We start from the raw sequence: 22,745 nt of genomic DNA, 5'->3' as shown, positions 1-22,745 counted from the left end.
CTATACACATGAATATGTATAAACACATTTTTGTGTGTATATTTGAAATATCACTCCAAAGCCCTTAATCTTTCTTTTTCTTTTTAATTTTAATCATTATACGCAAATATAATTCAGATAATCCTCTGTAGAAGAGATTGTTTCCAGCAGGTTTGGAGGTTAGGGCTTTTTTACTGTTGAAAAATATGTACTTCCTTATCACGGTTAAAACTATTCAAGAATCTTAGTAAAAAGTGCCAGTGAGTTTTTAATACTTTTTCAAGTTCACAATATCTGCAGAAAATACTGCTATGTCCTCCAAGACTGTTTTCTTATGTTTTTTATTTGTTTGTTTCTTGATTTTGGCACTGGTAATGGAAATTTCAAATAAACCTGAAGTTTGCTATTGACTAGATAGGCAGATATACAGATAGATATGGTTACATTGGTTAATATCTGAAATAATACAATAAGCAGAGGATTAATTAAATGTTCCTTAGAACAAGGTACGGATAGAAGATACTGAAGGAAGCCTGCATGCTCAAAAACATTAGACCTCAATGGTTTAATGGTTTAATTTTTATGCAGCATAAAAATGCTTTTGTCTTGCAACAGCAAGGTGTGGTTATTTGTTGCATTATTTTTTAATCCTCCCCTCTTTTCTTTTGCCCCTTACTAAGAATTATATAACTGTGTGCTCTCTCTTAGCTATCACCTTATCTGGATTGTCCCACCCAAAACCTGTAACTTTGTCCCTCTTTCAGTTTATGGTCAAATTTTGATTTTCTATCTGTGAAATTCTTAGTGATGCTGTGGAGGTCCTACCTTAAATGAGTAAATTTGTACATCCAGAAAGAAGTATAGGCATGCAAATTTTTAAAATTTGTTAATGTGAATCAAAGTCCACTTGTAATGTAGGAATACAAACCTACTCAGCCAAGACACTGGGCACACAAGGCAATGTGAGGCTTACTGTGCTCAATAATTCAGTGACACTGGAAAGGAAATGTGGCAGTTTTCAACAATGTGTGATACAGAGGAAAATGTGTTTTGTTGATAAGTTTTCAACAATGGGGAACACAGAGGAAAAACAGATGAAAATGTTGTTAACAAGTTTGGAGAAAGGAGTCTGAGCAATCTAGAAGTCTGATGATGGTGTGGGAACTTAGTTATTATCAGAGGGACAAGGACTCATGCAAAGGGCATTACAAGAAATTTTCCACTTTTTCCAGTGTAACCCTATCTGCCTTTGTTGGTAGACACAGGTACATTTTCAGAAGGGAATCCAATACAAAGTCTTACAATTGTTGTTTTCTTTGAAATGGTAATAGAATAAAATAAATTTCTATTGCTGTACTTAGAAAGAAGCCTAAAATAAAAATACAGATCCTTTTATCTACATTCGTCTTGCAAGACTTTAATGTTTAAAAATACTTTATATATCTACATACTGACCACTTCAAAAATGTACAAGCACTTGTAAATAAAATCCATGAACAATTAACTTACTTCTGTATAAAAATGCCATACAAATGGTTGTATAGGTATTTAAGTACAAGTGCAACTATCACACTGTAGTCACATGCACTTTCCTCTGCATGAATACATCAACAAGTCTAAGAAGTATAGTTTATGGGTATTTTGAGTGTTATTTGATATTTTCGTTTCTGTGTTAGCAAAGATATTCTTGTATTTATAATGTGAAAATGTAAAACCGTATAATTTCTCACGTTCCTTACAAACAATGTCTGGTTATAATTTAGACTTGAAATCAGAAATGAATAAAAACAGAAAGATACCATTAATGAAAGATGCCAGAGCCAGTGACAGCTCCCAGGAAGAAGCAATAGACCAATGGGCCAGGAGACGGAAACAGTTCAAAGACAGCAAAAAATGCAGTTCAACTGGTGGAAGTTCCATAACCAGCACAATCACTGAAGGATCAAGTGAGTATATTAGTCTTACAGTTTTATTATTTTTTCTTTATGCAGTTGACACTCTGTCAGGACTTTCAGCCAAGGAAACTGATCTTCCATTCATAACCTGAGTCTCTATCTTTGTTATCATAAGCAAGAATAGTTTATCTGACTGAACTCTGATCATGGGAGTCAGTAGCAGAAACATATGGCTGGAAAAAAAAAAAAAAAAAAAAGAAAGAAAAGTAGATTGTACCATCCTTGTCCAGATGCAATAAACCCTAGGACAATCACTAGACTTAGACAAGTAATCAGTTATGGCAGCAGCTTTGAGGGTGCAACAAAAGCCACAGTCCTGTTGTCTGTTTTGCTTATGTTAGAGACATGGTGAGCTGGGAGTCCTTCTCTCCTTATTAAGACACCCACCCACTCCAGCTTTTATCTTCAGATTTGCTGCCTATGTTGTCTTTCCTTGTCCCTATAGTTATTGGAACAGTTAGTCCTGCAACTGTCTCATTATGAAATCTGTCACCTCACCATATGCTTGAGTTTATACCAAATTCAGTAGCTTAAATCACACGGTAAAGAATTATAAAGATGAACTGTTTAATGCTTTTACTTTTCCTGCAGATGGAGTCCCCAAGCAAGGGTTGCACATTCTAAGATAAAGCATATGTGCTACTTCGTAACACCACCTTTGCCTCCTCTTTTGCTATTTTAGCTAACAAGGTTAAAGGTAAAAGGTAAAAGGTACTTTTTAACAGATGAAGAAATGCACACTTTCCAGTGGAATTATTTTGTGCTAGAATGTTTACTTTCAATGAGGGAATCACAGAATGGCTGAGGTTGGCAGGGACCTCTGGAGATCATCTGATCCAGCCCCTCTGCTCCAGCAGGTCCACCTGTAGCAGGTTGCCCAGGACCATGTCCAGACAGCTGTTGAGATCACCAAGGAGGGAGACTCTACCACCTCTCTGGGCAACCTCTGTCAGTGCTCTGTTACCCACCCACATTAAATTGTTTCCTGGTGTTCAGAGGGAACCTGTGTTCCAGTTTGTGACCATTGCTTCTTGTCCTGTTACTGAGCACCACTGAAGACAGCCTGGCTCCATCCTTTTTGCACCCTCTCTTGAGGAATTATAGACCTTGATGAGATCCCCCCTGAGCCATCATTCAGATCATAAATAAAAACGTTAAGCTACTTATTGGCCTCCAGCAAGACTCTGCACCACTGATCACCAACCACTGGGTTCAGCCATTCAGTCAGTTTTCAGTCCACCTCACTGTCTGCCCATCCAGCCCATGCATCCACAGCTTATCTGTGAGGATTGTATGGAGACTGTGTGAAAGGCCTTACTGAAGTCCGGGAAGAAAACATCCACTGCTCTCCCCTCATCCATCAGGCTGGTTATTTCATTGAAGAAGCTTATCAAATTGGTCAAGCATGGCTTCTCCTCGGTGAACCCATGATGACTACTCTTGATGATTTTCTTGCTTTTCATGTGCCTAGAAATGGTGTCCAGGGTTAGCTTCTCCGTCACCTTTCCAGGAACAGAGGTGAGGCTGACCAGTGTCTAATTCCCTGGGTCCTCCTTCTTACCCTTCTTGAAAATAGAATTGACATCTTCTTTCCTCTGGTCTTCAGGCACTTCTCCCAGTCACCATGGTTGTTCAAAGATTACTGAGAGTGGCTTCACAATGATATCTGCCAGCTCCTTCAGTATTCATGGCTGTATCCTATCAGGGCCCAAGGAGTAAACATATGTCCTGTTTGCCCAGGTATTCCCTTACCTGACCTTCCACCAAGGGTACATCTGTTTTGATCTAGGCTTTTCCCTTGGTTTCTGGGACCTGCCATTCCTGAGGGCCAGTCTTGCTACCAAAGCACTCACTACCTCAGCCTTTTCCATGTCCTGTGTAACCAAGTCACCTATCTCATTCAGCAGTGGACCCACATAATCATTAATCTTCTGTCACCAATGTACTTTAAGAAGTTATTCTCATCTTTGATATCCCTGGCCAGCTTCAATTCCATTTGTGCTTTGGCTTTCCTAACTTCATCCCTAGATGCTCAGATAATGTCCTTGTATTCCTCTCAGATCACCCATCATTAGTTCCACCCTCTGTATGTTTTTGCATTTGAGTCTAGCCCAGAAGCTCCTTGTTCATCCACACAGGCCTCCTGGCATTTTTGCCTGACTTTCTATTTGTTGGGATGGATATCTCTTGAGCATGGAGTAGGTGATTCTTGAATACATTAAAAAAAAAAAAGTTTTATTGGGCCCCTTTTCATCCAGGAATTTATCTCACAGGACTCTTCCAACCAGGTCTCTGAAAGAGGCCAGTGTGCTCTCCTGAAATCTTGGGTTGTGATCTCACATTTCACCCCACCTCCTTACCTCAGAATTCTGAAGTTCATCATCTCATGGTTACTGCAGCAAAAGCTGCCTTTGACCTTAACTTTCCCAACAAGTCCTTTGTTGTGGGTGAGTATGAGGTCCAGCAGAGCACTCTCCTCATTGGTTTCTCTATCACTTGGAGGAGCAAGATATCAATGCTATCGCTGCTATCACAGAAATGTCGTGGGACAAATTCCACAGCTGGAACACTGGGCTACAAGTTTTTCAGAAGAGATAGGCAGGGAAGTAGGGGAAGGGGTGTTGCTGTCTATGTTAGGGAATGGATTGATTGCAAAGAGCTGACTCTGAGAAACAGCCACGGAGAGGTTGAGAGCTTGTGGGTAAAAGTTAAGGACTGGACCAATAAAAGACACCTTGGATTTGGGGTCTACTACAGGCCACCTGATCAAGGGGAGCCTGTTGATGAGGCCTTCTTGCTTCAATTACAAGAAGTGTCATGCTTGCATGCTCTCGTCCTGTTGGAGGAATTCCTGGTCCAGTTATTAGACAAACCAACCAAAGGAGAAGCATTACTGGGCCTGGTGCTCACTAATGCAGATGAACTCATTAATGAGGTTAAGATAGGAGGCAACCTGGGCTGCAGTGACTATGCTGTGGCTGAGTTTGTGATCTCAAGGAATGTGGGCCTGGCAAAGAGTAAAGTCAGGATGCTGAATATCCAAAGAGCAAAATTCCAGATATTTAAAGACCTAGTGGATGAGATCCCCTGGGACAATGTCCTTAGGAACAAATGAGCTGAACAGAGCTGGCAGCTCTTTAAGGATGTTTTTCTTAAAACACAAGAGTTCTCCCTCCCATGTATAAGAAAGCAGTTTGGGAGGGCAGAAAACTGGGATGGCTGAGCAAGGACCTGTTGGTCAAACTGGAGTGCAAGAAGGAAATGCATAGTCAGTGGAAGCAGGGGCACATGGCCTGTAAAGAGTACAGGGATGGTGTCTGGATATGTAAGGATGGGATCAAGAAAGCCAAGGCACAGATGGAACTGAGCTTGGCAAGGGATGCAAAGAATAACAAGAAAGGATTCTGTAGGTATATTGCTCACAAAAGAAAGGCCAAAGAGTGCGTACCCCCTATGATGGATGAGAAGGGAAAACTGGTGTCAACAGACACGTAGAAGGCAGAGGCACTCAACAACTTCTTGCTTCTGTGGGCAGGCTTCCCATGTCCCTTGAGTCTCTGAACCTCTAGGTGAGGGCTGGGGAAGCAAAGTCCCACCCACTGTAAGTGAAGAGCAAGTTTGAGACCACCTGATGAAACTGAACATGTACAAGTCTATGGGGCCGGATGCCATGCATCACAGGGTCCTGATGGAACTGGCTGATGAAGCTGCCAAGCCATTGTCCATCTTATTTGAAAAGTCATGGCAGCCAAGCCAAGTCCCTGGTGACTGGAAAAAGGGTAACATCACTCCCATTTTCAAAAAGGGTAGAAAGAGGGACCTGGGGAACTACAGCCCAGTGAGCCTCACCTCCATGCCTGGCAAGATTGTGGAAAAGATCCTCCTGGAAGCAATATCAAAGCACATGCAAGACAAAGAGGTGATCCTAGGCAGCCAGCATGGCTTCAGCAAGGGCAAATCATGCCTGACCAATCTGGTGGCCTTCTATGATCAAGTGACAGCATCAGCAACCAATGACATCCACCTGGACTTCTGTAAGGCCTTTGACACAGTTCCACATGACATCCTGATCTCCAAATTGGAGAGAGATAGATTTAATGGGTGGACCATGCAGTGGATAAGGAGTTGGCTGGACGGTTGCATGCAGAGAGGGATGGTCAATGGCTCTATGTCCAGGTGGATGCCGGTGACGAGTGGTGTCCCTCAGGGGTCTGTCCCAGGACCAGTACTGTTTAATGTATTTATCAGTGACATAGACAGTGGGATTGAGTGCACCCTCGGCAAATTTGCAGATGACTCCAAGCTGAGTGGTACAGTTGATACAACAGAAAGAAGAGAAGCCATCCAAAGGGACCTGGGCAAGTTTGAGAAGTCAGCCCATGTGAACCTAATTATTTTCAACAATTCCAAGGGCAAGGAGCTGCACCTGGGTCAGGGCAATCCCAGATGTGAGTACAGACTGGGAGAAGAACTCATTGAGAGCAGCCCTGCGGGAAGGACTTGGGGGTTCTGGTGGATGAAAAGCTCAACATGAGCCAGCAGTGCGTGCTTGCAGTCCAGAAGGCCAACTGCATCCTGGGCTGCATCAAAAGACATGCGGCCAGCAGGTCGAGGGAGGTGATCATCCCCATCTATTCTGCATTTGTATGGCCACACTTGGAGTGCTTGCACCCTAGTCTGGGGCCCCCAACAGAAGAAGGATGTAGAGGTCCAGAGGACAGCCACGAAGATTATCAAAGTGCTGGAGCACCTCTCCTATGAAAATAGACCAGGAGAGTTGGAGATGTTCATTTTGAAGAAGAGAAGGCTCTAGGGAGAGCTCATTGCAGCTTTTCAGTACTTAAAGGATAACTTTCTACTTGGGCAGATAAAGATAGGACAAGGGAAAATGGTTTTAAACTAAATGAGGGGAGATTTAGATTACACATTAGGAGGAAATTCTTCACTCAGAGGGTGGTGAGGCACTGGAACATGTTGCCTGGAGAAGTTGTGGATTGCTCATCCCTGGAAGTGTTCAAGACCAGGTTGGACAACCTGATCTAGTGGGTGGCATCCCTGCCTATGGCAGGGGGGCTGGACCATTCTGTGATTCAACGAATGCACTCCAAGACCTCCTGGATTGCTTATGTTCTGCTCTGTTGTCCCTCCAGCAGATACTGGGGTGTTTGAAGTTACCCATGAGGACGAGGTCCTGCAAATGTGAGGTTTCTTCTGTCAAGCTGTACAGGCCTCATCCACTTGTTCTTCCTGGCGAGGTGACCTGTAGCAGACACCCAGTATAGCGTCAGCTTTACTTGTGACCCCTCCTTAATCCTAACACCTACACTCTCAGTCAACCACTCATCCACACCCAGGCAGACCAATATGCACCCTAGCTGCTCTCTAACACAAAGAGCAACACCCCCTCCTCACCTTCCCAGCCTGTCCTTCCTAAAGAGCCTGTGTCCTTCCATCGCAACACCAATCATGGGAGCCACATGTCCGTGATGCCAAAAAGATCACAACCCTGCAGCTGCATACAGGTCTCTAACTCATCTTGTCATGTTCCCCATGCTCTGTGCATTAGTGTACCAGCACTTAACAAAAGGTGTTCCAGCATACTGAGTTCCTAGAAAAGTTTTGAGAGATTTTTCCATAATGGTGCCTAGTAGGCACTTTCTTGCTTACATGCAAGTGCTGGAGGTGCACCCACTTAAGTCCCATTTTATTGATTTTGTTATGCCTTCCTCTTGCTTTCATCCCATGTCCTTTGCTCAGAAACCCTGTCCATCACTCCCTCACAGGGCTGCCAGTTACTCTCTCCCTTCCTGACCCTTCCTACTTTAAAGCCCTCCTTATGAAACCAGCCATCCTGTTGGCAAAAATAGGTTTGTCCTGCTTAGTGAGCTGGGTTCCACCCTTCTCAAGCAAACACTGGTCCACAAACAGGTTTATGGTCATACAATCCAAAGCCCTGTCCCAAGATCCATTTTGCTGCCAGATTTTTGGTCTATCCCATTAGTGCCCTTCTCACACCCATTCCCTTTACCAACTGTATTGAGGAGAAAATTACATGGGCTGCCATGCCCTTGACCACTGCCTCCAGAGCTCACTAGTCACTGTTGATACTGCCCAGGTTTCCCCAGCAGTATCATTTGTGCCCACGTGGAGTAACAGCAAGGGGTAGTCATCAGAGCATTGAACAAACTTAGGTAGTCTGTTCACAATATCCCAGATCCAGGCCGCCAGCAGGCAACAAACTTGACAGCAACCTATAGCTGGTAGATCAGGTCAACAGATGAGTGCCATTGTCCCCTGGAGCCAAGAGTCACCCATTACAATGACTCACTCTTTCTTCCTGTTGCCCTTGTATAGTTTAGGATTAAGTGAACCAGAACTTCTGCTTGTAGGCACACCTGGCCCCTCTTCATCTGTGAGGAGGATCCTCATTTATTTTGTAGATGTTAGATGTCAGGTGGGGGAAGATCCTTCCTCTTGGTGCCCAAACACCACTACCAGATTTATAACCTCCTTTTTGAAGAATGTTGAGTGCAAACCTATAAAAGACTGACAGCCATAAGACATCAGTGTGGGTCCAATACAACATAAACTGTAAATAAATTCCATCCCTGTGCTGAAGAGGTAAATCCCACATTAGCAGAGTCTCAATCCCCCTCCTAAACATAGGTGTTTGTTGCTAACTGGGATACCATTAGGTTTCCAAGATATGTGACATACAGGGGGTGCCTGCCCCGTTGGGGCAGTAACTAGAGGGCAAGTGAGGTACCTTAAAGCATCTAATATGGCATTAGCTTCCTATGTTCAGATAACTGAATCATGCTCTGTTTTTAATGTCCACTAAAGAAAACAAGGATTTTTTTTTTAATCCACCAGAGCCACAAAACACCAGAACTCAGAAAACATATCAAGAGATGCATACAGCCAGATAAACTGTTTGTTGATTTCAACAGTGATAGCTTTAGAGTATAAAGTGAACCATAAAATGTATCAGATCAGGCACACACTGGTTTTATAGAGACAATATAGATATATATATAAGGACCAAGTTGCAAGAGAGAAACTTGCTTTCCTTGAGGAAGAGGAAAGTGGTCAGACAATTGTGTCACAATTCCTAGTATCTAATCATTTTGTGCTACAGGTCTGAGACTTCTGTCCTTTTCTCTTGGGTAGCTAGTCTGTTCCCTGATATTTACAGACTTGAGACAACTGTAATCAATATTTGGCACCAGCAACTCCTTAGATGCTTGATTCTAGCATCCAGAAGTGCAGCTGGAAGCTACCAATGTTAGTGCAGCTTGTTCCTAACACTCATAAGCTGCTAGGTTTGACATCTGTGCCAAAATATCAAGGAGAAGAGAAGTGAAAAGACATTTGAGAAATGTCTTTGCATAACTCCTTAATGCCAAAGCAGCAGCATTCATTTCTGTGGTTTTGCCCCCTAAGTACATTTTAAGCTCTACTACTGTTATAACAACTCAATGTTAAATTGCCAAAATACTGTTGTATTGAATTGCTTGGGATTAGTCTAGGATTTCTTCATTTATAAATGCATGGTAGAAAGCTAAGATGTTTTTTAAATCTGTTCAGTAGTTATTTTTTTTTATATATATTTGTTATCAGCTTTATAGACAGCTAGTCATGCCATTTTTTATACGGTTAATCATGCCATCTCATACTTCCTGCATAATATGGAAGAAGCCAGTAGCTGTGGCATATTTGTCTATATAGATACAGTTAAGCATACTGTTAAAGTTAAAATACACTCATTTGGATGTATTCAGAATGTAACTTGCTGAACAAAACTACAGAAGGGTTATTTTTTCAAAACCCTTCTTACAGAAGGGTTTTCTTTCTGAAAAGATTTTACAGAATCTTGCCTGTTTTGAAACTGGAAATCGTTCTACTTAACTGTCACATCAAATACAGGATAAATAAAGCAGAGGCATTCTCCAGCTGCATATAAATCTAGCTGCATTATACCAGGCATTCTGTACTGAAAGGACTAGGATATGTTTTCCTCTTAGACAACTTATACTAAAGCATTTTTTCAGCTTATCCATTAATGCAGTCTCTGATGTTATATACTTTTCTATGCCTTTCACTACCTGGTTTTAGCCTTCCAGTTCCAGCTCCCAGGCTGCTTGGGAGGTTGTCACATCACTGCACAACCTCTTTTTTCTCCAGTCAAACTGCTGTGTAGAGCCAACCTCTCCCACAGCCAGCTGTCTCTTGTCCCTTGTGAGCCTGAAAATTATTGCTTTTTCCTATAGCAGAGGAATTAGTGTCCTCCTCCATCTCCACGCTAACCCGGGTGACATGGCCTGGCCCAGCAGACTCATTACAAGACATTCTGAATGCAAATTAGTATCAAATACAAATCTGAAAATCCTTATAGTAACACAGGTAACATCAGACAAATATTCAACAGACTATGATAAACCAGGAGATCTACGTCAAAAAAAAAAATAAAATTCCTCACCTCCTTTTCAATAAAAGTAAATACAGACATCTGGAAGAGTTAAGGTTAAGAAAACAACAAATCTAGTAATCATTACCTGAGTTGTCAGTCAGTTTTTAGCTTCTTGTTTTCCCATGTGTGCTTAACTCATACTAAATTCTTCAAAAACTTGTTTAGTTTCCTGATCAAGTAGTGTGCATAAGAAAGCTCAACACTTGGCTAAAGCCAGACTTCTCTTACACAGGTGCAGCTCATCTTTAGACCGTTTGCATTTGGTATTCAAGTTCAGTATGTAATAATATCCAATTTGTGATTTTATATTCTGACATCTTTGCATACTGCCCCTTTAACAGCAGCAAATAAGCAGAGACATTACAAACATCACTCAGGGCACTTCTTCCTTACTTGCTGACTGAAGTCTTTAATTCTTCATGCATTTTGCCTACTAATATTACTTTTATTTGTTTTATCCTCATGACAGTGAATTCTGAGGATGCTCGGTCCGTAGATCTGGGACTACATTCTGAAAATGAGGACAGAGGTTTCTATACAGAAAACTTTCATTCTGCTTCCTGGGTTTTCAGAGGAGATGATGTCTCTCCAGATAATAGTCCTAGATGTCTCAGCAAAAGACCTAGACCAGTGGCAAGTAAGTTGTCTAAAGCAACAAGTAATAAATGTCATAAAAATGTAAGTAGTTTGCACACTCTGAGGATAACATGAAATCAACATTTTGGAGAAGATGCCAGTTGCTTATGATGCAGACAGGAGCAAGAATCTAAATCCAAGAAGCTAAAAGGGGAAGGAATAAATAAATAAATAAATAAATAAATAAATAAGTATGTAGTTCTTATTTAGCTACTATCTTGAAAAATATCAGAATGAATTGACAAAATTGATACTGGTAAAAAGACAAAATTAAGCATCATCTCTTGTTGCAAGATAAATGTAGATGTAATATATTTTCATAACTTCTTCAAGCATCACATTGTAGAGAGCTGTTTCTGGACATAAAGCCTAGTAGTAGTCATAAAATCCGTTCTCCATCAAACTTTCAAACGTAGTTGGTCAAGAAAGAAAAGCATCAAGTTTTCAATGGGTATGAAAGAATCGTCTTGTTCTATTTGCAATTTAAACCCACTCATGCAAACAGATAAAGTGAATAATTTTGTGGGGGTTGTGCCATTTTCCTTCACTTTTCATATGGTAAATTACTTAAAGGTAACACAGTTCAAAGAACTAAGAACAAAGTGAAACACCTATCTTTCACGGAGATAGTTCTTTGTTGGAACTCATAAATTATTCACAACATGAGAGAAAACAAATATCTTCTATGCATCTCCAGATATGAAAAATCTCCCTTAAACTGTATGAGAATATTCTGGAGAGTATTTTGATTGCCTTTCTTCCCAAAGGAGAGCTCAGAAGTTCAGCAAGATACTTAAAGTACATATTGAAGTATTTATGCTCTTTTAAATAAACAATATCAACTGGCCTGCTAGTAAAGTAACCTCTAAAGCAACTTCAACTTTTCAAATATTACACAATTTGAAGAAGAAACAGCTATCATAAATTATTATTAAATCAGCCTCCATTAAACAAACCCAGTAAAACAGTCCAATGGTCAAAAGCAGACACAAAAGAAAATTCAAATTTACACAGAACTCTTTCACGACTATGAAAAAAGCAAGACAATTTGAGAAATGGTACTGATACTGAACCCCAAGAAAAAGTTGAAACATGAAATAGAAAATTAAAACCCAGTTTTACTTTTTACTGAGGATGATTCTGTTATGTCTTATATTCTGCTAACATGACATTTCACATGGGTAAAACCACTGATGGTAGGAGATCCCAGTGTGGTGGAGTTATGACTACAGGCTGTGGGAGTGGGGCATGAACAGGGAAGGGTGGGTGAAAAAAAAAAAAAAAAGCATACAATTGATATCCAAGAGAGACCTTCTAAAATGGAAAAAGAGTGATAGTACAATAAATGGATTTGAAAATTTAGAGTGTGCTTTGTGTTTGCAGCTTAAAGGTCTGACATGCATTCCTTTAACAAAGAGCAGAAGTATTTTTCTCTCCAAGAATGTAGTCAGTGGAGTGGAACATCTAAGCGCTTCTCTGCCGCTTCATTACAAAGTCGAGCCACTTAACTGCTGATGAAAGTACATTTCATTCACGCTGTTAGTCTTTGCGATGTTTTGTCAGTCACGATATGAGGGTGGTATGCCCTGGAAAAGCAGCAATATCAAACAGCTAGGAGTGATGCTAAACCACCCCAGCCATCTGCGCAATCAGTAACTGTCAGTGCCTGTAAATAAAAAGGTTTAAAAATACGCTGCTGCTAGTTAAATTGAATTTGATTTGCAGAGAAAAAGGGATCTCTTCTTCCATTTTCTGCAGTTCGTGAAAGAACAGTGAAGATTGCTAAAGGAACTGGTAACTACCCTTGGGGTTTCCGGATCCAGTTCTCAAAGCCTATCCTTGTGACTGAAGTTGACACAAGTAAGTTGTGTTTGCACCAGTGAAATTCTGCTACGAAAATATATAAATATATAATATTAAATGATATAATAATAGTATAATATGCATAAATGAAAGTACCTATTATATAATATATAATATTCATATATGTAAATAATTTTCGTAAGTAGTTGATTTAAGATGTTTAATAAAACATACCTGAACAGCTCAAAACAAGCTATCTTAGAGCCTCACACATCTGTACGCTAACAGAACTACACTGTTCTGTGACTTTCCATGCCAGTTCATACCTCATACAAGTGTCTGCATCTAGGCTTTCTTCAGAACTAGTCTACAGTTTTTTTGGGACTGACATCCATTAATGACAACAGACCCTTCAGGATGAAATGGAGGATGCAGTGATCCTCCTAACAACACTCCCAAAAGTGTAATTAGCTGGAGACAATTCTACTTGGATGGGTTTCCAGTGAGCCATCTACAAACCTTAATAAATGGAATGTTAAATTCTGTAGGGTAGACTGATGATTGTGAGGAACTCCAGAAGGACCTCATGAAACTGTGTGAGGGGGGAAAAAAAAAAAAGTAAAAAAAAAGTACGCATAGAGTTTTAACAAGTTAAACTGTAACAAAGACAAAAGATAATTCCCCTAGAGAAGAATGATGCAGAGCATGATATTGGCAACTACATGCAAGAATGAGATCTTGGGAGTCACCACTGCAAGATCCCTGAAATCTTCAGCTGTGTGTAATGGCACCTTGGAAAGCCAGCCAAATTTGGCCCCATCAGTAACAGTAGTGAGATTGAGACACTGGTACTCATTTGACTGCTACCTAAAACCTTGGTTTCACCCTAGAGTATTGTTTACTGTACCGCTCTCTGCATCTCAGGATGGACAAAACAGAATTCAAGAAGGAGCAGAAGGTACTCAAAGATTTCTACTGCCAAAGGCAGATATAATTAAAAATGTCTCTCCAGACCAACAATGCTAGTGAGTGCCCTTTAGCAAGGCACCTAAGAATAGGTCTATTACTTTCCCAGCTTCATGTATCATACTGTTCAGGTTCCTGAGAATACTGGGCTACTGTCAGAGGCCTATGACCCCATAAGCTGAATCCATGATTTTAAAAACTGCATGCTTAGCTAAATAAAATCATCATTAAACTTCAGTAGAGAAAATCAGAAAAGTCAGAAATCTGAGCAAGGGAGCAACATGCAGAGAAAAAAAAAAAAAAAAAACAAACATCCACAGAGGTCAACATGTTATTAAATGTTATTAACAAACATTTTACAATCCTCTAGATTTATATTAGAATCGTGAGTATTCCCTTAAGACCTGAACATTGTTGGATTTATACCTTAGGCATGTTTTGTGCATGAAGTCCCTGTTCAGTTCTAAAAGTCATTCTAAATTGCCTCAGAGCAAACACTCTACTTAATAAATACTAAAAATAAAGCCTTCAGTTCAGAAGAGCAACTCATGCAAAGGACAGACCTATTCAGAAAAAAAAAAAAAAAAAAGTAGGAAGGGGTTCTCTTTATATGTCTACATCTATTGTTTATACAAGGACCTTTTAATCTTTTACTATTACGTACAAGAAAATAAACATGATTTTGTCAAAAGATCCTAGAAATCATTCACTGTTTACACATCTGAATGCAATCAGTAATTTTCATTATCAACTGAAGTCTTGCCAATAATGTAAATTTAAAAATATATTTAAAAAAATTAAAAAAAAAAAAAAACACTTTGCCTACAGAATACTGTAGAAAGGACCTAGTAAGATTAAATATTGGCTATGTAATCCTCTTCATCCTGAAACAAATACATACTTTAACTCCAGAATATATTTTTAATTTATAGCCCTTGAAACCAGATAATCTTCACAGTATAATTCAGTTGAAAAATGATTTACCATGAATCTGAGAAAGTAATTTTGAAGGAAAAAAGTCATTCTGCTCATCTGATTAGAACATTAATTTGACTAAAAAGTTAAAGATGAATATCAGTCGTTGCTGATTATTTTAAGGAAATAGAATTACTGGATTCAACCAGCATTCATCTAACTAGCACAGCTGTGACAATGTGTACTTGGATAACAACCAGTTATATCAGATAGCTTGGAATTTAAGTCCCAAGTCATATAAAGTAATCTGTCTTGCACAGAAATGTTTCTTCTCTCTAGCATTAAAAGTTTTAGCTGACTTCCCCATTGTAAACATACAGATTGCCTTAGTGCTCTTGAAGAGATAATATAACCTAAGAGGCCTTTCAAATTAGAATGGGAGGAAGTTTTGTACCTAAATATAAATAGATCATAGGTCATGAGTGAAGCATTAGCCCTAGTACATAACTTTTTCCTGTAAACTACTAATTAAAATGAAACATAGCAAAACAGCTAATAGCATAGTATATCACTGTTATTAAAATTATTTTTATGTTCTGTCTTCAAATGCAGTTGCTTTAAAAAGATAGTGGATTCTTTTTGCAGACAAACTTTCAGTGAAATTTTGCTCTCTCAAAATATGACTCATTTCATTAAAACAAACATGAAACTTGCATCTATATTCTTTTTTGTTTGCACAGTGAAATAAAGACATTTTAATAAAGTTTTAAAGATTGTTTATGACCATAAAATTTTGTATGAGATCTTCAAGGCCAACAGAAACCAAAATGTCTGATTTGCAAATGATTTGTAATATATATGAGTGTTAACCGCGGCTTTTTTGTGCCAACTATTCATTATTAAGTTTTAATAACCTTTTCCCTACGATTTCTAAGCATTCTCAGAAACACTCTGAACAAACACATTTACTGCATGATAGGGTACATAGAAATTACTTTAAGTAATATAGATGTGGAACATTATTTTCAATAAAAATAAAAATAAAAATAAACATTTTTTTCACAGTACGTTAGGAATGCTTCATTATAAGTTAGAAGAAAAAGAAAATGTCTGAGAAATATGTAGGTGGGATCTAGATAACTATGTATTAGTTCTTGTGAATGTACCATTTTAACCAATACACAAAAGGATGATATATTAACAAATCTGTTTCAGTCCCTCCTTCACTGGCCCTTATCTGACTTTCTATCTTATTTCCCATTAAAGATAAAACTGACAAAATATTGTGGCCAAATTGTTAAATGTCAAAAGAAACATCAGCACAGAAAGTAGTTTAGGTCATCTTTTGGTCTTAAATCCAAAGTTCAACAGAATAAGGGATGCTTTTTCTACTGACTTTACAAAACATTGCATGAAATCTCTTTGTTTCTTGTTTAGAACAAAACCCTGATATTGAAATGCCAGTTTGCTTCTTAGAGCGTTTAAGTCAAAACGTCATTTTTAAAGGACACTTCTTCACTGCCAGTGATTCTCTGTTTCTGAATGAGCAACTAAATCTTGAAGTTTCATTTACAGACCACTAACAGGTTGCTCAGGAAAACATGCTCCATCTCCAAGCTGAAGTCACAAAAGCCCCAAAATATAGTTTTTGGCTGCTCTAACAGATACCTCTTTTGCTAGAAGAAAAGAAAACTGATCATGTTTTGTACATTAAGTCTAAATAAAATTCATTTTTGACTCCAGATAGTGCAGCTGAAGAAGCAGGTCTTCAGGTTGGGGATATTCTGATAGCAGTCAACGGAACTGATGTCACCAGCATGCCACATTCAGAAGCTGCTAATCTGGCAAGGAAAGGTGAGTTTGAGCTCACAGTAAATTACACGGATGGGTCGTAATTGCTGTACAATGCTCAGAAGATCCAGACAAAATGGTTTTCCCAGACAAAACTGTTTCATACATTGGTATTTAAATACACTAGCATTGCCTACATCTCTTATTTATCTAGACCATGCCAGAAACACAGAAGAAAAGGGGCGTATCAACAAAATATTCCCCAAACAGCACATTTATCAGTAATGCTTTTGGTTCTTCTGCCTTAAAGGAAGTGGCTGAGAAAGCCCTGAAAGTGACTGTAGAGATCCTAATACCCTATTTATACCTTGTGCTTCCTGATGGAGAGAATTCACAGCTTGGTTCAGTGCACCGAGTAGTTATTTCTGTGTCACTGAGACCAGTCAGGAGTGCAGAGAGGTTATTTAATTGAGGTATCCTTTTGCAGCATCAAAGAAATTCAGTGATATTGATCATTTCACATTCTTCGTCAAGTTCCGATGACGAAACCCAAAGTTACCCGTGTTCACATGCTGAAAGGCAGTTTACTGCAGTTCTTTTATTTATCCCAGATATAGTTTTGACAAGTGCTCATGGGAAATTCAATCAATTAAAATGCTTTTACAAGACAGTGACAAATTTGTCTTGACACATACCAAGTTCTTTAATTCTAGAAGTGCCATTCACACTGATACATTTAAGAGCCTGTCAAGTCTTTCAATAGATAAATCTCTAATTACAGGGTATTTTTAACTCCTCTAGGAGAACACCCCCTGGCCTGAATCTTGGCATGCAAGCAGCATTTCCAAAGTCAAATGTCCCCAAAAGAGAGATCCAGCAATGTTTTGCAAATGAAATTGTGTCATAGTCACAGTTATCAATCCTTTTTAAGGCACTGCAATCTGCTCTGAAGAAGTATCTGATATAGTCAGAATTTCAGGCCTCTATGGTCAAAGCTATAGCTGTGTTGATAGTATCAGTTAATATTATAAAATGGTATGAATTGGTGATAATACCACATTTTCAGACAATCTTACAACCTAACACCTGTCTTGAGTACTTACTTTACAATTGATAAGAGGGCAGCTCAGCACAGGTTAACCTCCAACAGCAAGCCTCCTCAGTGAGGGGCACAGATAGCCACAAAGAACTCCAGGGCATGGAAAAGCAAGAATCCTCAAGAACATGCTTAAGAATGCAGAGAGTGAGAGTGCCACTCTGGGCATCCTCAGTAATTTTTTTATAAACCCCAAATTATGCACACATATTTGGGCAAGGAAATCCAGCCACTTCTCTAACCTAAAAAAATATGGAAGTGCCTAAGCTGCTACTTGGAAAGATAGATCACAAAAACTGTTTTAGGGGTTGTCTTCAGATAGCTGGCTCCATTACTAGTCCTCCAGAAAAAATGAATTTAATTTCTGGATTCCTCACTGGGAGGAGAAGGATAAGGGTTAGAATACTGCCTTCCTGCTCCGCATCCCATAGGGGTATTCAAAAATATTGATGCACTGGATTATAGTTTTGACCTATGTTTTCACATTATTTATGTAATACTTTAGGTCCTGATATCTTGACCATGGTGGTGGGATCAGATATCAGCCGTTACCCTAATACCCCCAGGCCTACCTGCCGAGGATATTTGCACAAACGAACACAGTCAGCAATATTAAAGGGATGGAGGAAGAGGTGGTTTGTGCTGAAACATAATGGCTACCTCCACTATTACAAACACAAGAAGGTAAGGATACAGGCTGGTGGGGAAGGAAACAGTGTCATGAACTATAAGGTGAAGTAATATTGTACTCATGTTTACAAGCTGATTATCTTGACTTGTAATATTTACAAAATAACACCAGTACTAAAGATGGTTTTTATATGTGGTATGTTGAGCATGCTTGTTGAGCAATTCTGTCTTCCTTTACAATAGTTGCTGACATAGACTCAAACTCATGGGCTTTTGTGGATTCACATTTAATCTTAAAGTTCTGATCCTCAGAAGTCTATGAATTGAATTATGGCATAATTTACAAACCCCTGGATGTATAATGACTCTTAATGCTGTAAATCACTGTCTCTCCTGTCAGCTACAAACATACAAGTATTCTACATATTTTTTTCGCTGCTGGAGGGAAAAAAATAAAACATAAAGGGGAAAAAATCACATCAAAAATAGATAGATAGATAGACAGATAGGTAGGTAGGTAGATAGATAGATAGATAGATAGATAGATAGATAGATAGATAGATAGAAGTGCAATTTTCCTTAGAAGCTGTTAGTTCCGTGGGTCTTTGGCAGGCTCACCATCAGCCTCTGGACAGTTCCCGGAGGCTCCAGTGCTCGCCTTGCAGCCGGCATCCAGCAGGTGGGGGACTTGGTTCACAGGTGCTGCTCGTAGCCCTAGCCACTAACAGAGGAACTCTGTTGTACGTGGCATTTTACCGTATTTTGTGGGGCGGTTTAGCAGGTGCTACATGTAATTACAAGTTACCCTTGTGTTGCTTTGTGATGAAGTTATTCACTGAAAAAATTACATCTATAAAATTAAAATGGGTTCATTTCAAAGCTTGTGATCTGTTCAGGACTTTTTGTGGTAAAGTACTTCAGAGCTTGTAAAAAAGATTCAAGATTATCCATTAAGAATTAACTCTAACCTTATTTCAAGAATACTTACTGAAGCTGAGACAATTTGCCCTAGTAAGGGGTTTATTACTAGATGAAGCCCAAGTAACATCCAGTGAATCTCCTAGCTATATCTAATAACATCAGTGGGTACATTAGCTGGTTAGAAACATGTAGAAACACATTTGTCTCTAACAAGATTTGAACACATCATTGAAATGAACCCATATCAAGTCCTAATCAAAAATGATTTAAAAAACTTAGCATTGCACCAAGTCCTTGAACTGAAAATAGTTTTGAGCTCTGCTACCATAGTCAGCTTTTGGTCAATTTATCATATGAAGGATGTAGACATACATGTACAGATGCACATATGTAGACATACTGGCACAGATTTGCAATAAACATGAGTATAATCTAGACAACAAGACAGTGTTGTCAGACAGACTGTACAGAGTACTTCAACCAACAGAGGATAATGGGGAAGTTAATACAACTCCTGATCATAAATCTACCTTCCTATTGTTGTTTCAGCTACATCATTTCTCTCTATCCCATACATCAATCTTTCATCTATGTATTTCGTTTGACTGCTTATATATACTAGCCTTAATAGCCACATGAATAGTAGAGCCAATCCAGTAAAATCCTCACTGTAATATTTCTTCTTTTTAGTAAAAAGCTAGAAACCAAATTATCATTTATCTGAAAGAAGCTGACACAATGTTTCCCAAGGACTGTACTTTGAGGACTTAATGAGAATAGTCTTTCTCTATTGTTCAGGATCTCTGTTCACCCCTCACCTCCTCCCAGTGCATTCTGTTCTCTCCTCCTGGTGATCCTAAGCATAAATTTTCATAGACAGTAATGTTAAGATGAAGAAAAGATTTCACATGATGCAGTACAGTTTCATATCCAAAGTGAAATTATTCAAGTTTTCAGGCATTTAACCTTCCTGATCAAAAGCAAACACCTTTAAAAAAGTAAAAAAAAAAAAAAAAAAAAGGAACATTTTGTGAAAAGTAACTAAAAATTATAGAAAGAACTTGCTCTTCTGCAATTCTCTACCACCTGATATTTTCAGTGCAAAATGTGTTAGGCTTATTTCACTGCATATGCTGTGATATAAACAGCAGCCATCTAAAACGGTTATGCTGCAGAACCACTGGTATATACCACAAAGTAGCCTGGCTTTCAGTCATCATTATTTCAACATTAATTATTGTGGTCTCAAACCAAAATAAATAAATAAATATCATACAAACATTTAGGAACATTGAGGAAAAGTGTTTATTTTATTCTAATTGTGTCCTTCATGAGACTCCTGAAATGCAAAAATAAAAATAATAATAATAAAAAAATCTAGTTATGCCTTTTAAACACCCTCCACTTCCCAATCAATTAAGTACCTTTTTAAGACACAGACTGTTATATAAATTGGATTAAGTATTAGAAAGTGTCTCATAGTCTTACATTCATTTATATTTAATTAAATTTTATTTTTATTTCTTCCAGTTGGCAGGTTTCATTTTAAGCCTATCTTTTTATTTTATTTTTTTTTTAAACATCTAGCCTTGTCTTATTTAATGCATTGGAAAAACTATTTCAATCATCCCACCGTTATGTTTTGATAGTGGGCTTTTTAGCATTGAAAGTATGCCTTTGCTTTTTTCTTCCAAAACGGTAAATAAATTTAAAGCACTGCATAGATATGTTATAATAGTGATTACTGTTTTTCTTTCATTATCAAAGACAAGTGTCATTCAACCACTTTTTGAATCATTTCATGTAATTGTTTAAACCAGCTGCTCTCTCTCTCTCCATACTCCAGAAAATATGCAGTAATATATTGCAGTGCTATTTAAGCACCTGAAGGCATGAGGACCTTCTTCAGTGATTCATGTGCTCACAATAGTACGCTGAAGAGGCCTTTTGCAAGATAGAAAGAAAAAGATACTTATGCATAATGCACTTCTTCACCACTGAGCGATCCAATATCCAAATCAAGTAAGGGGAAGCTCAGATGGATTCCTTTTCACTATTATTTGTTTTTTGGTATGTTTTCTATCTGGGCATAAGAACAACAACACATACAGATGCTGCTCATCCCACTGTCTTTTCTAAGAAAATTACAAATAATGTTCTTAGCATACCACAATACTTACATAACATAACAGGTACACAACTACATTGGAAATATTTTGTTCCATGTCTTACCTCCCTTAAGAGGATAAATGTTTCCACTTAGTGAATATAAGATATTCTTTAAAATAGTGCATTAAGGGCAAGAATAATTCATAGAGACAAAAGTAGTTCAGGATAATCTGTATTTCAGTATCAAGCAAACTAACCAGATTGATCAGTTTTGAGGTATACCTAGAGCTTGATGCTGATAGTAAGAACAACCACCTACGGTGGTGTAATTCCAGTGACTCCAAGAAGATCATGCCTGATTTACATCTGTGTAAGACAACCAGACTTTTTATTTATGCTTGAAGGGATATATATAACGCTATGTCAGTGAGAAGGGACAGGCTGTTTTATCTTCTGTTTTAGTTCACACCAGCAAACACAGAGAGCTACATTTCCTCATCATTGTTATTTACAGGTAGAAATTATCCAGCCTGAACTTTCTCCCACCCACATTAAAAAAGAGATTGATGTTTCTAGAGCACTTTACATATTGATTCACCCATGTAATTGCTGCTGTTTCAGACTCATCTCTATCCAATCACAAACTGATAAAGTGATAGCTATTGCAACAGATTCAGTCACTTTACCTACGAGGTCATCTTGTTTTCCCTCAAGTAGATGCTGTCACTGACCTTGATTCATCAAGTACTTATTCATACAAGTAACTAAAACACATTTTTCATCTCAGTAGACGTAGCCATGTTTGCCGCCTCATGGCAGGAACATGAACACATTAGGATTAGACCCTTGTTTTGTGAAAGTTACTGTGATTAGTTAAGCTTTATGGCAGTTTTACCTACACTTAGCAACAATGAAGTTCCCCTATACACTCCACATTCCTGATCCCTCATTGTCCAGACCACTGTATCTTCTCAAGCATGATATTTCCTTCTTTGCCTATGTGTCTAAATTATCACCTAAAGGAAATATATCTGGACATGCTGAGAGAGAGACAGTAATGAATACTTAGGTCCTACTATGAGACAAATATAAGCAATCACATTTCTTCTGCATGAGCTTACACTTTTCTTCAGAGACTGAAAGTACATCATCATAGTCAAGTGTTGAAGCTTTCTTCATAGTTAGTGGTGTCTGCTCCTCTCACCCTAGCATTTGATGTTAAGTACACTGACTACAAAGTTACCACAAAATAACTGTGGTGAATCTTGCACTGTAGTACAGAGAAACCATAATCAACTTTACATGAGATCAGTGAGATAATAAAAGCAATCTAGCCATGATAGTAGAACACCAGCTCAACAGGTTAAATAGCTTTCACTCAGAACTTTGAGCTGCCATTGCCGAGTATCTTTTAGAACTCGACAGCTAACTTGGAAAATTAACAACATGCTACAGCCTTCAGGACAAAAAGTAC

General features: G+C 38.7%; 1 protein-coding gene across 1 annotated transcript in view; it reads left to right on the top strand.

The window, feature by feature from the left end:
- Positions 1-12,205: 12,205 nt before the first annotated feature.
- LOC118260087 (uncharacterized) overlaps positions 12,206-22,745 on the top strand; it is a 30,775-nt gene continuing 20,235 nt past the window's right edge. The window contains exons 1-4 of the mRNA XM_035570076.2: positions 12,206-12,236; positions 12,766-12,900; positions 16,468-16,578; positions 18,117-18,295. Coding sequence (XP_035425969.2) covers positions 12,206-12,236; positions 12,766-12,900; positions 16,468-16,578; positions 18,117-18,295 — 456 coding nt within the window. The remainder of the gene's footprint in view (positions 12,237-12,765; positions 12,901-16,467; positions 16,579-18,116; positions 18,296-22,745) is intronic.

The sequence above is a fragment of the Cygnus atratus genome, chromosome Z (genome assembly GCF_013377495.2).
Source record: "Cygnus atratus isolate AKBS03 ecotype Queensland, Australia chromosome Z, CAtr_DNAZoo_HiC_assembly, whole genome shotgun sequence".
NCBI lineage: Eukaryota > Metazoa > Chordata > Aves > Anseriformes > Anatidae > Cygnus > Cygnus atratus.
Note: the sequence above shows the minus strand (reverse complement) of the source record. Positions and strands in the feature narration are given on the sequence as shown.